The sequence below is a fragment of the Ixodes scapularis genome, unplaced genomic scaffold (genome assembly GCF_016920785.2).
Source record: "Ixodes scapularis isolate PalLabHiFi unplaced genomic scaffold, ASM1692078v2 PGA_scaffold4__175_contigs__length_147842914, whole genome shotgun sequence".
Taxonomy (NCBI): Eukaryota; Metazoa; Arthropoda; class Arachnida; order Ixodida; family Ixodidae; genus Ixodes; species Ixodes scapularis.
The window spans coordinates 84,317,309-84,334,145 of NW_024609879.1; the positions used below are offsets into that span (position 1 = coordinate 84,317,309).

The 16,837-nt window shown below is 43.2% G+C and overlaps 1 protein-coding gene across 1 annotated transcript; it reads right to left on the bottom strand.

The window, feature by feature from the left end:
- Positions 1 to 405: 405 nt before the first annotated feature.
- LOC8039676 (gastrula zinc finger protein XlCGF9.1-like) lies at positions 406 to 16,309 on the bottom strand. Its single transcript, XM_029971744.4, has 2 exons — positions 5,325 to 16,309; positions 406 to 1,246 (listed from the first exon to the last, which is right to left on the bottom strand). Exons 1-2 carry the CDS (start codon positions 5,398 to 5,400, stop codon positions 717 to 719), a joined length of 606 nt encoding a protein of 201 aa, XP_029827604.2. The 5' UTR covers positions 5,401 to 16,309; the 3' UTR covers positions 406 to 716.
- Between the last annotated feature and the right edge of the window lie 528 nt (positions 16,310 to 16,837).

A 16,837-nucleotide genomic window follows, 5' to 3' on the forward strand; every position in this document is an offset into this window, starting at 1 on the left:
CCTAAGGAGTACATTTTTATGCCGGCCAGTACCCCTTAGTGAAGTGAAAAAAGGTGCCGAAGTCATGTTTGCATTAACACTCGCAGTGTGCCGGAGGCTTGCTTGCCCTATTCTCCCGAGACGAACGAATTCTAAAAAATTTAGTGTCGGCACAGCTTTGCAATGCAGACCGCAAACCCCAGGAAATTTATGAGACGACGTCGGAGGAGTGGATACTAGGCAACACCGTTTATGCTACAGCGAGACACTGAACCGTTTCATTAGAATTGTAATAATTATGGTCCAAAGCAAACTCTGTTGTCTGCAAAAGAAAAACTCAAGAACCCATGATTTGCAAAAACTGAAAATGGCCCAGTTATCCTGCCATTCACATATATATAAAAAGTGTGATTGAGAGAACAAAAATGTTTGAGCATTCATAGTTTTATTGACCCATGGATCACTTAAGCTTTTATAGTTCCATTCTGATGACACAAGATTGAGAAGTAAAAAAAAGGCAAGCCTGAGTGCCTCTTTTCAGAAGAGAGTAATTTGCACTGTCCTATCACTACTAGGCGTGCACACGGGAACAAGAAATAAATGGCATGACAGCTAGACCCACTGACCACACCTTGTGGAGGCATTACAAGAAATGAAAGCTGCAAAGGAACTAATAAACAAAGGTTGCGAGTTGTGACAAGGACAGATTTTGCGAAGGACAGCGTGAACGTACTGTTTTATCCAGGCTGAAACATCTCACTGGTGTGCCTCTTTTTGTGTCTCGCCAGAGATGAACAGGAACTAAATTCCATCTCGCAGACACTGCACTTGTAGGGCTTCTCCCCAGTGTGCAGCCTCTCGTGATCTTTCAGGTGGGCCTTCTTTGGGAATGCTTTGCCGCAAGTGTCACACACAAAGGGCCTCTCTCCAGTGTGAGTTCTTTCGTGGGCTTCCAGGTGTGCCCTCTGGTTGAAGCTTGCCTGGCACGTCGGACACCTGAATGGCCTTTCGCCCGTATGCACCGTCTCGTGGTACTTCAGCTGGACGCGTTGTGTAAATGTCTTCTGGCAGAAGAGGCAGCGGAACGGCTTGTCCCCCGTGTGTGTCCTCTCGTGTACGACCACGTGGCTTTTGTGGGGGCTTGTGTAGGGACAGAAACTGCACTTGTGCTTGCTTTTCCGTTGAGGCTTTTTCTTCGACACGTCTTTGGAAGTGGACTGCCCGCTGCTACTTTCGTCCTTGGATTCAGAGATTGCCTGTTCAGGCTCTGGGGAGGTAAATGCAGAGGGATTCATTTTTGCTTTGAATCCAGATCGTGATTTTTTTCTAGAAGCCTTCTTTTTAAATCTGAGAACGGGGCACATTTGTTTGTTAACTGTTCTACACACGGCCCCCTTTATAGAAAAACTCCTGCAGTGACACAGATTTTCGAACTAGGAGGTTCTAACTTTCCATAAGATTTTCCTCATTTCTCAAATGTTCTCATAAAACCATCCTTTAAACTGATAGTTTACTATGAATAGTTTGTTTTCACGTAAATCCCATCAACACACTGAACTGCATATAGTTGGGAAAGCCTTTGAAGAATTGTTAGCTAATTTTCTTTTGTAGTTATCAGATATAAATTTTCAATGATTTGGCAGTGCCTTGATGTCTTTGGCCTTTATTGTGTTGGCCTAGTTGGCACAGGCCAACTAGGCCAACACGTGATTGTGACATCAAGGTATGCCAAGCCAAATGTGTTACCAATGACCACTGTGTCATTAATAATTCCTTGGCATTATCACCATTGGGCAATAATCTGAAATTTTAAAATACAAATATGCCCCAAGATTTGACAAGCCCTCATGCATACTAGCAGTAGCTGCAATGGCAAATGATAAGCCCATTGCACACTAAGTGCCCATATGAGTTACGTGCTCCACAAGGAACACATTCACTTGACCAATTATGAACACTTGCCCAGATTCGGTAATTTACCACCTCCCTCCCACAGGTCTCCGACCTACTTAGTCATGCCCACCTCGTGTGAATTTAATTGAGAACATTCATGCTCACAGAAGAAAAATTTGGTTGCAGTAGGCAAACATTTACTGACCCCAAGACTGATTGCCATTATTTTAATCAATGGTTTTACATATGAGGCCTTTGTTAGCTTGTCTGTCGGCTTTTATTGCAATAGTTTGTATCTTTGTGGTGAATGACAGGTAGTCTGTTGGGCCTTCCTTGCAAAATAATTGGGCAGTTCCTTTACAACACATTGCAATTGATTTTTTTTTTAATACTTCCGTGGTCCACATTTTTCAATAAGAGTGAGTGAGACCCTTGGTGTCAGAACTCCATAATACAGCCATGGAGCCTAAATAAAAATACCATTCTCCACATGCCAAGTTCTCAAATTTTGGGGAGAAAACACCTGAAATCTTAACTATAGAATATTTAATTTTAAAAAAACTTTTTGCTTTGAAATGTCTAATGAACTTTATATTACAGTATTACAGTGTTTCGATTTCAGAGGGTATCAAAAGCAGTGATGGAAGCATCGTTTGAACTTCAGGACCCATTTGCTTGAATGCGGTTAACTTTAACTGCGGCAGAAAGTTAACCGCATTTCTTTACGGGGGGGGGGGGGGGGGGGGGGGAATTTTAGGTTACATGACTGGCATGGTAAGGACGGCGGGGAAACATGGCGGGGCCCCTGCAAGCGAGCGTGACTCACTTTGGAATATGTTGTAGCAGCTGAAATATCGGGCGCATCAGTCGGCAATGAATGGTGCAGAAGGTTTTCGCTCTGCTTTACCTCACTTATCGCAAAGGATGAGCAATGATCTTGCCCTATTTTTTAGATAGTTTTTTTGTTCTTGCCATTCCTAAGCCTAAAAGAATGCTGTAACTGTCGACATGGCAACGTCTTTGGAATACTAGTGGATTGCCTTGGACTCAATCAGCCAGGTATTGAAGGCACGCAGAAGCAGACCGCGTCCTAATAGACCTTTTGCTAAATTACCAAGCGCAAAGGAGCATGCTACGAGAGTAGTTACACCCGCTGCATGTGCTGGCGTCTGTAGTGGTAACTGTTCTAAGCAAAAGCCTAAAACAAATTTTATCTTGCACGCACGTTCGTCAAGGCCTTACTAAGATTATTTACTTCTAATCTTTTTTACGGAAAAGGCAAGCGCATGCGGAGCGCAGAATTACATTGTAAGCATTTTCCTCGATGCTTCAGTAATTTAGTAATAGGTTTATTTTCACTGGAGCCAATTACATAGTTTTCAATTTATGAATGCTTTATATACAGCTCTTGTGCGCTGTCCAACCATGCTGCCAGCACACTGCCCGCCTTTCACTGCTCACTTCTTCAACGTCTCTAGGACAGAACTTTGTTTTGAACTTAGAACGAAATTTCAACGAGGCTGCCTTTCAGACAGCCAAACATTAAGCAATTTTCCGAACAAGGGCTAATTTAGTCTTACCTCACCTATTATCTGTACCACGAGCAACAAGAAGTGTTTCTCAAGCTCAAATGCATGCTGCATTGCATCGAGAAATCCCGGCAGCGCGCGTTCTTGGGTCCCCTCTTTTCAGGAACTTTACCATGAAAGCCACATATATTGTTGGCTATTGTTCATCCAACCATCATCAAACTATAGGCTAGATACTTGTAGGTACCTAGTAGGGAAGGGCGGTTAACTTTTTGCCGTGGTTAAGAGCAGGACCCTTGAGCAGGTTTTGTAGCAGGCAAAACATTGGTCTGGAGCAGCCACTGACGCTATTGGAGCAGACGTCAACATCTGTCAGCACGTCACTTGAGAATAAAAAAGTGATTGCATTGCTAAATTAGTTCATCCTCAATGATGATTGAGAGATCCTCTTGAATACAAGAGCATATTACTTATTACATTTTGCAATAATAATAGAAAGGGCACAAAACGACCACAAGCTTTCTTAAAGATAAGGCTTTAATGACAGAAGGTTTCAATATTAATAGGTGGTTGAGAAATGAATCATCCTGGAACACTTGAGTTGGAATAAAACCTCACTCCCCTTCCCCTTTCATGCTCAGAAGTTTATTTAGCCCGTAAATATATTTTTTTCCATAAAATGCCAGCAAAAACCAGCACATCGGATAACATGTCTATCAGTAAAAATGCATACCCCAAGTTTTATGAACCTATTAAACTCAAGACTTTAATATCATGAACTGCAAAAACAACTACCCACAAACATAAAAACCTCCAATCATGCTTTAAATGTGACACTGCTTTTTAGCGGTGTTGGAACCAGAGTTAAGTAAAAGCTCGCTACTCTTGACAGCTGCTCTTGACAGCTGGATGGACCCTGACTACTGTATTTCTTTAAATATAAACCCATGTTTTTCTTTCTTTCGGCACACATTTCTTTTTTTAAATAGAGATCAACCTACAACCAAGACCAAAAAAGGTGGACCTGTAATAAGACTGAGCCTATCGTGTTAACCCAAATGCTCATCCATGTCAGAAGCTGCTCCTAGCACTCCGGTGCGAAGTGGCAAAGCTCGACGCATTCGCTCTAGTGAGAGGTGGTGAAGCTTGATGCGGGCGGCACAAGTGCCACGGTACTCTGTAGCCACGGCACTGAGGCATGTGGCAGACCTGATAATCCAATAATCTCATCAGGAGTACAAGACCCTGGGTTCTGCCTTATCACAGTATCCGCCATCCTATCTTGCAATTTTCTCGCAACTTTTATCTCCTGACAATCGCCAACATTATCTGGAAATATAGACAATATCGGTGATCAATTAAGCAGAGCATCAACCAGCCAACGCAGATGACGAGAAATTTTCGTTTCACCCCAAGTCAAAGCGCAGCCGACTCCACGAGCCAACGGGATTAATCAAACAACATCAAAGCGCCACATCGTGGCGCTTTGACGTTGTCATCTTCATCATCTTCCTGTGCATGTTCTTTCATCGGCTAGATCATTCAAGTGCAGCAAACGTCCCGTGACTGGAGCTTTTAGCATGTGTTTGTGGTTGTACGTCATCTAGCCTTCACTTGCACTGTGACCCAAGATAAGACAAACCTCACAGTAAGTAGAGATGCCGTAAAATACATATTTGTACCATTTTCATTTCTTCTTACTTCTCAGAATATTAGAGTCAACCAAAGATAAAATATTTTTGTTGTTTTTGTTGAAGGCCACTTGGCGCAGGTGTGGTGCAATGCCTAGCAAAAATGGCATTTTGGCACAAGATGTGGCAGGCGTTCGTTTGAGGTGCCATTTGGCGCAAGTGGCACAGCACTTCCACCGCTGCAAGAGTGCATCAGTGTGCCCGGAGTCATTACAGAATGAACTGGGCTCACCTTCCTTCAACGCATGCATTTCAAACTGATGATGATCCAGGTCTGCTTGGGAGTAGAACAGGCTGCCACAGCACATGTAACAGAAGCCATCCTCTCCGGTGGTCAGCAGCACTGTCTCCAACTCTGCTGGAAAGCATACAACAATTTTTTTTCAAGGGTACAGCACTAAAAAAGATTCCTGTATAATGACTCTAACCCTGCAGCGACATCGAAATTCAAAACTTTTACTCCATAACAAAATCTTTTCACCTTACGTAAAGAAATTTCTCTTACAGAGGACTTCTCGTGCCACCTTTGGCACTGCAATGAAGAGAAAATGAAGCAAACTCTGCTGACTTTAAGAAAACACTCCTTTCAAATACCATAGTGGAAATGCTTCAACACTACATTCATTGCGACCAAACAAAAAATCTAATGTCTTTATTGTTAAGAGACACATCTTAAGAATAAAGAAACAAGCTTTGATTGATGCCAGTTAGTACAGCTATTCACCTAGCTATTCTGCATTCCAACAGTTCATCAGCTGGAAAGTACAAGTTTTGATTGTACACCACCCCAGAATATGCTACGCACAATAAATTTAAGGGAAATAGCTTATCTCGATATCAGAGATGTCAACATGCATTCCTACCTTAAAATCAAATGAGCCATTATAAGTGCTGTTTTTCCAAAAAAGAGTTAAAAGAAAGCAGGCAAGCGGCCAATAAAAAGAAAGAATAATAGCAACAAAACTGTTGGAGGCTATTAAAAAAAAAAATCATCAATTTTTAAAATATTGCTACTTTTTATGTCGCAGCAAAATGTAAACAATCTGGCAGACAAAATGGCAGATTGTGGAAAAGAATATACAACACATCCTGATCGGCAGAATATTGCACAACACATTAAACAAGACATCGGCAATTGGCTGGAATGTGCTCACAAGCGAGTCAAACACCACGTCCTACCATCCAAGTACATAGCACTGCAGAAGTGCATCCAACACACTGGTACTTTCAGATGTCACCCTTTAGTACAAAGTGAGGGAAAGGCAAAAAATATAGGTGATTGTGCATTTCGGTTGGTGGAAACTTGTGACAGTTCCTGTAATCGGCTGCAACAGCCTCCAAATGCCAGACTGCAGATTCTGCAGTAGTCTCGCCATTAGGTGCATAACTTGTGTACATCTTAGGTTCTTTCTCGGGCTGGAAGAGCAGGCAAACTTCTGCTCTCAAAGGTTACACCTGTAGGGCCTTTCAACGGTGTGCACCTTCTTGTGACCCAACGTAATTTGAGCCCTTTCTGAAAGCACTTTTGAAGGTGGTGCAAATGTAAGGACATTCACCACTCCGAGTCATCAGGCCAGGTCGACTGTTATGTCTGCCAGGTCGACTATTATGTGTGAAATTGTGAACGCTTTCTAGCATACGTTACAGCTGAAGGGTATTTGCCATGCACATGTCCTTTTGTGATTGATCACAGTGTGCCAGCAATGGCTAAAAAAAGAGGAGAAGCGGCGCTGATGTTTCTCATTTTCTCGAATCCTCCTCTCTTTGTGTCAAGCTGGTAAGTTTTAGGATGACAACAGGTTTCCGTAGTGCTCGACAAAGAAGCTTTCAAAGCCAGGATTAAGAAAAGTTCCTTTGAGCCCTGTTGCGGAAGACATGAGAAAAGGATTCCATTGCTTTGTAGTGAAGAGACTGTGTATCTGAAGCTTCCAATAGATGATGATTAGGAATTTAGTGCCACCAAGCTGGAGTTCCTAATAGAAGCACCAGAGAAATAGTAGTGTTTTACATGAGTAGCAATAGTGTGACAGTGCAAAAACAATGATGTAACAGGAGCAAATTAAGGCTGGTAAGAAATAAGCACCAGTTAAACAACTCTTCCTGGGTGCAATGGCCACAAACCATGAAACAATCATGAGATTCCCCCAAGGAAGCTGGAAGCTTCGAGTACATTTTCAGGGGTTAACACTAGAACTCTCTAGGACGTGTGTGAGGGAGGACCAGTTTTGGAAGAATGTGTCCTGTGAAGCTAAATGCCTAAAGCAAATAGTTGATACTATATGCCTTGCAAAGCTTCTCAAGTTATGACAAGAATATTTCAACATGACCGCCACGAGTGCTGCTGGGACAGAATGGTATGCAGAAAAGAGTTGCAAAAACTGGCAATCAAAGCTTTTCCACTGGTTAACTGATTTTTTATTTATATTCACTTCTAAATAGCAAGGCCCTCATAATGGTGCATAAATGGTGAGGTGACAAACACTAAAAGATATGAGTTGCCAAATACAATAGGATTTCGGAAAGCATCATACATTAGGCACACACCAGACTAACTAGAAAACCTGGTACTAAAGCATGTCGACATATGTAGCGTGAAAAACGGTTGACGACGGTGCTTTATTGCAGTGAGTGACGGCATGCAAGCACAATTAATGAGTAAACAAATTATGGCAGATTGGATCTTTCACCAAGTTGAAAACGCTTGCAGTAGACACCGAAACTTTCACAGTCATAACTTGCAATTCTGTTCTGATCTATTTTAATGGTTGCCAGGCATCACTGGGTGCTCTGGGAAACAATTTCAAACATTATACAAGCTGAAAGCGCACGCTGACACCCGCTGAAAAAGCATTAATTCCTGCTGCTTCGTCATGTTGTTGTTATTGCACTTGCCTTGCAACTTGACAACCCTGTAACACACCGATTTCACCAAGTGAAATGCATGCACAATATCTAGATTCCGACTGTGCCAAAACAGGCCATGGCCACCACAACTGCAGAGTGCAGCTAGTATAGCCAAGAAGCAAAAAGGACCCACAGCACATGTTGCAATTCTTGTCCTTTAGAATTACTGGAACATTCATTTCTTAGTGCCTTACAGAGCAGTATCTAATCAAAGAAGGTAGTACAAAAATTGTCTGTCTTTATCCAGCATCACAACATACTAGAAGTGAATACAACACTTTCCATAGGGTCAAACGCCAAAGGAGCAACTCTACCAAAGGTGACATCAGTCTAATCTCTTAGAGACTGATATGAAAACTCACAAGTAAACCTAGATATAACAAACTAAGTCAAACTAGGGTGATAGCTGTATCTAAGTAAATAAACAAACATGCAGATACAATTTGCCGTGGTGCCCTGCTTCCATACAAGCACATGGTACAAACATGCCCTTTCACATATACCCTCCTCAAAGCCAAGGTTTAGGACCAAACACTTTAACTATTTCACCAGGTTGCAATGAAGCCATTTTCTCCTCGCCCCCTGCCGGGATACTGTGTCAACTTTGAAATGCACCGTCTCTTTAAAAGTTAGGCGTGCAAAATATATAATTTTGCCTCGTTTAGTTGCAGAAGTTTTACATCTTGTTTCTGCCCAGTTTCAACAGAATCAGAATGTTAGATTCATAAACTTGAAGCAGGTAGTATTTCCAATGAACGAGCAACTGAAATGGGGCCAGAGGCTAAAAACAAACTACAGAACACTTTCTAAAATATGCAAATAGCAATGGAGGTGCAGCGATTCCCGCATCAATCTTGATCAAGGATCCCATGGTCCTTAATGTTGAGAGACAGTTAATAAATCAAAACGTGCAATCATTGATGCGGTGTTAAGGTATCATCATGGAAGGAGTCCCCAGAATTTTAGATCTGAATCGAGTCATGCTGGCCATTGAAAGACACTCAGCTAATAAAGGGTACTACAATTGGCACCTTCTAAGAGTAACCCAATGTTGGACATGACATACACCACAGTTGGTTGTACAAGTGCAAGTAAAGTCTAAAAAGTGCCAGCTTGATAATCTAAAATATGAAGAGATAAAAACAAAAACTTAGGGTTCTTTTTTTTTAAGGAGTGATGGATTGCCTTTTTGATATTATTACTGGGGTGTAAAAAGTAGGCCAGAACGGTAATGAAGCAAAAACATGAGTAAGCAAACAAGCACTAGGCTGTGTTACATTGGAGGGCCCATGGGGAACATAACCAGGGAAGAAAGATAAAAAACAAAAAGCAGAAACGTGGAATAGAAAAGGGCCACAGGGAATGTTTTAATGAAACATTAACCTTTCATAATCAAAAGGAAATTCAGAGTCACTATTTAGCAATTTTCACGGTTAAAGTGCAAAAAACAAATATACCCAGCCTGGCATCACTACTGCTCATAAGAGAGCATCTCACCAGCTTGTCGTGTAATCACAACTGCACGTTAAAGACCCCAGGTTAACAGTGGCACTGCGATAGCCAAATTATTTATCTACGGCACAGACGTGAGATGTCATTTCGAGGCAGACTAACTACAACCTGCTGCCTGAACGTTCATAAAACAAACCTGACTTGTGACAGAAAGAACAGGTAAGGAGACACATTACCAAGCTGTCTGCGGGCACACATCTGTGATCGACTGTGTTGCTATAATTTGTAACGACTTATGATGAGACAATACACTGGTGCCACCTATTGGGCAGCCCTGGAATGCTTCTGATCTGTGCATAACTAGACCAAAGGTTTTGTCGTGTTTGTAATATTATTGCTTTGTAAGTTTCCATAAACATGGCCAGGCGGTGCGTGCAGACGCAAGAGCAAGATGGCACCGATGGGTCTTGAAACATTCTCCACGTGGTGTTACTCGTTACAATCATGTTAGAACCACATGGTGTCAGAGGTGCTTCGGAAATGGAAACCCTACCAACTCGGAGAACGTAAAGGCCCAAGCAACGATGACGGGTTGAGCGCACAGAGGAATGGCCAAGGTATGTAGGTATGTAGAAGTGAGCAGACTGAGACAAACCACTTCGGGAGCAGTCATATCACATCTCAAAGCAATACTTTCTCGTCACGGAATACCCGAGGTTCTGCAATCAGACAATGATCCACTATTCCGTTCCAAGCTATCTGAAGACTTCTCAAAGGATTACAAGATTGAGCACCATTACAAGCGGCCCTCCGTACCCACAGAGTAATGGGGAAGCAGAGAGAATGATTAAGATCGTCAATTACTCCTCAAGAGGTCTGAAGACCCTGAGCTTGACCTACTAAACTACAGACCACCAGAACCTTTGGGATGCAGCCCAGCATAGCTTCTGATGGAAAGACAGTTGCGATCCACACTGCCAGTATTGACTTCTACACTGTTGCCAAGACTGCCCAACCACGAGGAGTTCTGGAAGAAAGACCGAGAAGAGAAAAATAAGCAAGCATAAAATTAACAAGAGACATGGAGTGTGCCGAAAACAGAACCTGGATATTGGCAGCGAGGTATGGGTGAGGGAAAGCAGAGCAACTGGAACAATCACGGCAAAGAGACCGGGACCTTGATCTTAGACTATAAGGACAAGGAGGATATCTTCGCCAAAATGCACATCACCTGGTTCCAACATCACAGGTGTCTACCAGCAACCGAACACATTCTGAAGCAAGCACTTCAAAATTGAGTGCTCCTCCACAACAAAAAAGCATCTCAAAGACCAGGTCAGGACAGACCATAAGAAAACCAAAGAAATTTGGCGAATGACCTTCTTGTGAGAAAAAAGAGATGCAATAGTATTGTTTTGTAAGTTTCAATAGACGCGAGGGCAAGTTGGCGCCGACGAGTCTTGAAACATTCTTTACGTGGTGTTACTGGTTATGGCGAAAGTATGATGCGTAAAATGTACCATATCTTCCGGACCATAGTCCACACCTGGTATGTAGTCCGCACCTGATGCCGCCTAGACTACACCTGGTGACTAGTCTCCACATAAAAAAGCTTCGTACAGAGCACAACTTGACAAATTCCCGCTTTGTTAGCTCGTACAGAAGCTCGTATCATACATAAATTGTTAACATACTCTGTCGTTCACAAAATGTGTCACATCTTGTTGCAATGGACGAGATCTAGAAAACAGTTCCACGTAGTCCACACCTGTAGACGGTCTGTGCCGTGCAAAATTTCAGCTTTCGAACATGTACACTGTTAAAGTCCGGAGAATTCGGTATGCAGGTCGGATGTGTTCCAGGGTTACCCAATGATAGATGGTGTCTCCGCATAAGTGACAATAAGTGACAATAAGCTGTCACTACACACTCAACTACATTCGAGGGAAAATGTATGATTGAGCCTAAAACACTTGTAAAACAAATCTGACCTTCGATAGAGATAGGCCAGGTAAAAGAAGACGCCACTGTACGGTCTGCGGGCACACATCAACCCCCACTCAAAATTGTCACCGAATTTCGCCGCCAGGTGCGTCTGCGGACGTGGACCCCCGCACCGCTAAGACACATTGCCCAGATGCTTCTGGCAGTGCTTGGTGAAGTTGGAGGAGCAGCTGAATGCGAGCCCGCAGGTGAGGCACTTGTAAGGCCTCTCGCCAGTGTGCACCCTCAGGTGTCCCTTGAGGTGTCCCGCCTTCCGGAACTCCTTCCCGCACGTGCTGCACTTGTGCGGCTTCTCCCCCGTGTGGGTCCTCAGGTGGTAAATCAGGTCGATCCTCTGCGTAAACGCCTTATGGCAGACCTCACACACAAAAGGCCGCTCCCCCGTGTGCGTCCTCTCGTGCATGGTCACGTTGTGCTTGATTTGGCTGGAGTAAGCGCAGAAGCGGCACTGGTGCCTGGCGGCGCCACGGTGCGTGCCCCCCGCTGGATTGGCGGGAGGGAACGGGCTGCCGTGGCGGATGCGCTCGGGTGTGCCGTGGCCCAAGGTGATGTTCTCCGGCGCTGCTGTGAGACATGTGAGGGGGACTAGACTGTCAATGACTCCCTGCAGAGCAGCGGCCAAGCACTCGTGTAACGCTCATTCGAACCAACACCACCTAAAATGAACTGCCTCGGTGGCTGCAACGCAAAGCGCTGCAGCCCACCGATCTCGGGCAGCGGGTTTGGATCCCGACCAAGGTGCCCGCAATCCGATGGAGGCTTATTACAGGCGCGAAACCTTATTGCAGGCACATAACCTTACTGTGAAACTTCAGTTGCCATGCGACCGAGGTTCCGGTTGCATGACAAAAGATTCCCGGGCAAACAAAATTAATACTCGGTCGTCCATTGGGGTGTGCCAGATGCCTTTCGTTGGCTTGGCACAAAAAAGTCCCAAATCTGATTTGACGACCTAGAATAATCAAGGCCTGCGAACATCCTCCTCTTCCTTCATGGAACGTCGTCGCAGCTGGATGGCATAGACTCGGTAATCAGACCCAAGCCCAATGCAGAGCGTCCTTCGGCGTGTTCATAGCCTTTCCGAAATTGTGAAACAATGCATAGATTATGCGCAGCCGCCATTAGTCGGTTTCATCACTTCCGGCGTAAAGTCCACGATTGGTTCCTAGTTCGCACCGAACAGTGATGCAGCACTTCTGTGGAATGCGTTTCGAACCGAGTACACTCCAAATACTGAGGAGGCGCTCGTGTCCAATGCATGCTCACATAACCAACTAATGGCGACCACAGATAATCTTTTCATTATTTCAAAAGTGGCATATTGGAAACGAGGCATGACCAAACATTGATGCGGCATTTGTGTCCAATTTGTGTCTTTGCTCAATCTCAGTGCGACGACTTCAAAATTGTGGGGCGCAGGATTTTGTCATTCTAGGTGACGTTGGTCAAACACCTCACACATCGCCGAACGCTGTACTGTTCACCACTCCGTTGTCTATACTTTGCACAACCTTCGCACGACCATTGTCGTCTAGCTGGCCACACGGACTCGTGTGTGGGTGGGAATACCTCCTGTGGGATTTGTAACTAAGAGTTAAAAAAAAAAATCTCTATTGATCTATCTGTCAAACTCTTTTGAGGCCAACACTGGTAATCCTGCTCCCTGTGGCCAAAATGTGTGATGTGCGTGTGCTGCCATGCATTGCTCAATAAGGTGTCTGGCACTGACATCAAAAAGGGAAGCCTTATGTGGCAGTGCAGAGGCCTTCCAGCCGATTCTATGTGCGCCACCATGCATCGCACATACCGTAGAATACCCATCTGCCCATTTCACACTAAGAGCCCACCTCCAAAATATGAAACATTTGAGAAGATATGCACAGTACATATGTATGCAGAAATGACGAGCTGACATGTGCCCACCCTCTATTTTTTTGTGATTATCTTCAAATATTGAGTAGACGCTTGCTTAGCATTTCACCATAAAATGCTGCATGTGCTTTATATGACTACCATGTAGGTGGATTTCATAGTTTCTGATCATTTGCATCAAGTTTTCAATTGCAGTAATACCTTCAAAATATATAATTAAAATTTTTAATTACTTACAGCATTATATTATCTCATTATACCGAATGCAATTAATTTTCCTTAATCTTTTGCACAAACCACTACGGCATGAACCTTTTTTTGCTTGCGATGCAGTTTCCACAGGAGTGATTTGGCCCAGATTACCAAAAACAATGAAGGAAAACTTGATCAAAATAGATAAATCAGTTCAAGAAATACACAAAGCAGCGACATAAATCTTGAGCAAGACAAAGTGCAACAGATGTGCTTGGAACTTTGTGAATGCTTTAAAAAAGAATCTAAAGAGATGATGAGTAAACAGTGTTTTGAAGTGGGCTGTTTCATTCAGAGAATGCAAATAAAAAAGAGGCTGGTAACTTTTGCAATACGCTGATCAAAATGCAGACCAGCTGCACTCCACGGCTCACAGAAGTGAACAAATACAGCAATAACGGTTGCTACTGCTATATCTGAAGTGGGCCAATATTCTGTTTTGTATACCTTTAAACCCATTCCAAGAGACTTCACACCTCAAATCAGAGCTGCAAAACGTGAAAACAAACACATGCCATCTAACAGTCTGAAAATGATAAGGTGACACTGAGTTCAGCTTCCAGTTTCACAGTTCATGAAGTTTCTCATCGGTGGTGACAGTGGGTCAATATGACAAACTGTTTGTCACAGCACCTCCACAAGAACTTGTTTGATCCAAAACAAGGTCAATTTTTTCTCAGGGCCTGAAAGCAAATGAAGAACAGCTGTCATTGGGCCATTCAACGAATTACATTATTTAATTCTTTCAGCATAAAGTACACCATAATTATGACATGGCCCAGCAAGAATTAGATGGAATCTCTTACATGCAATGAATATAAGGTTCAATGTCAAATTAATAATATACTGCACTAAGAATAAGCAAACAAGCAAACACATCTGCATCACATAAAATAGTTGAATGTTTAGTTGTCACAATGCTAAGCCAACACATTGACTAAGCCTTGTAAGAAAGACCTGCCCACGTACAATGACAAATCACATTCACACAGAACCTTGGATAGAATGAAAACACTAATAAAAAAACTTCCTCGGATGGCTCAACAAGAACGAAGTGTTGCCAAAAGGAAAGGATACAAACGATTTCTGTAAGTGCAAGGCAAGATTACACAGCTTGCTCTTGGGAATCCTCAGAAGAAGAAAAAACTGAAATGAAACTCTATGCACTACATCAAGACACTTTAAACGTATAAAATCAATTTATGAGCACAGCATGCGTGTATTTATTAAGTGGTTTGATATTTATATATTATGCACATAAAAGAAGCATTGCCGTTTATAGTACTAGTATATTATGAACATCATCAGGACATTATAAAGAGTTCTCAGTAAAAGTGAAGACACCACTTCAAGGTGCTTTTGGAATTTATATCTAATTTCGATTCCCCAAGGCACGAGAAAAACACTGCTAAAGCCCTCGATGAAAGAATGAAAAAGATTGCATATTGTAATTTTAGACAAACCCCCGAGACTTTGGAAAAGACGAAGGACAACACAGCACACAGAGTCTCTGTGTATTGTGTTGTTCTTCGTCCTTTCCCCAGTATCGGGGGTCCGTCTAAAATTATGTTAAACCTTCACCAGGTCGTTTTTGCCCTAACGTTTTGTTCAGATTGTAAATCATGTGCACATAGAACTATGAATAATGCTCACAAATAGTCTGCATATGAAGCTTTAAGGTACAGGGCAGATGAGGAAAATGCAACCACTGTTCCTGCAGGGTTCTGTGCCTAACCACCTTTCTTCTATACAAACGCATAATTCAGCTCATTTTTGTACAGAATGCAGATTTATGAAGCTTTGACTGAATGCAGAGTCGTGCAAAGAGAGAGTCTGATCAATGGGAGGAGCCGGCAGGAGCCGGAGTAGAGCAGTGAGAGTGCCGCCGCCACTGCCACACATTCCCCCTTGTGATGAACTTGCGAAGCAAAAATTAGCTAGGATGACCTTGAAGGATTCGCACAGCGCGGCACAGGTTTTTTTTTGTTTCTGGATAAGGCTGAAAGTACATGAATGTAAAATTGTAAGAGGAGGGTTCTAAGGCGCTGAGTGCGTTTACTGAGTCAAGAAAGGCGATATTGACGAGAAATATTTTCTGAAACATGAGGCAAAACTGTCAATGCTTTCGCAGGCGTGTTTGAGGTTTGGGACAAAACTCCCCTGGAGCCGAATCCACAGTTTTTACCGTTCACTCCGTCATGGCCACGGCTGCGGCGTTGGCTGCGAGTGTAATCAAAAGGAAGATTGAGTGTGTTCTGAATATCGCCATGACGACAAGGTAACGTGCGTTGCCCTTTCAGTTACGAAGAGCCGCTAATTTGAACTCTAGCATGCTGAAATGAAAGACTTGAATATATCCGAGCACTAGAAACAATCAGTTTCTAGTGCTTGTAAAAACGACATCCGGGAATATTTGGAATAATGCGTATAAAAAGGGAGCATTTAGAAAAAAACTATAAGCCTTTGGACTTGGCGAGCTAAAATACCCCTTATCACAAGCTGGGTGTAACGTAAAAAGCACAAGCAGGAGCACGTAGCACTGCAAAACCTTAGGGCCTAAACTGCTGTCTGACAGTGCTCATACCAATGCTAAGGGCCATTCAAACAAAATACTTGCAAATAAAATTATCTCTTCACGTGTTCAGAAAGCACCAAACTGTTGTACCAAATGACGTGCAATGTGTGACGCGGCTGGGTCAAAGCTGCAGTCACAGAGGGCTTTTTTTTTCCCTCACACTTAAGGTTAGTCAAATAAATTTCCGTATCTACCATCAACGGTGTAATGAAATGTTCATATCCAAGGCACCTATCTGTAGGTGCCAAAATAAGGGTTCAATAATAAGGACTATGAATGTGAGAAAAAAAAAACACCGCTCTGGATGAATTACACTCAAACAAAAGACTGAGGTCTCCGTAAAGAAAGACTCCAAAGAACATGGCGTCCAAACTCTAACGATGTCATCCCACAATCGTAATCCTCGATGGTGCGCCGAATGAGCGAACGCAAATAGATTGCGCTCGTGCACGGCAGAGCCGTATATGTAGAGAGTTTGGCCATTCGTTGGAGGAGGCACCATTGGCTGAAAGCGGGCTGGGCGTGTTCCAGGGCATCTTCACAAATTCGAATGTGACCAACCAGAAGCTGGAAATAATACCCTGGCGGTGGTCGCGAGAAACAAAACCTGATAACTGCGTTAAAGTAACTCTCGATGGCTGAAAATATGGTACACGTGATGTTTCAATCACGCTCATCCAAAATGA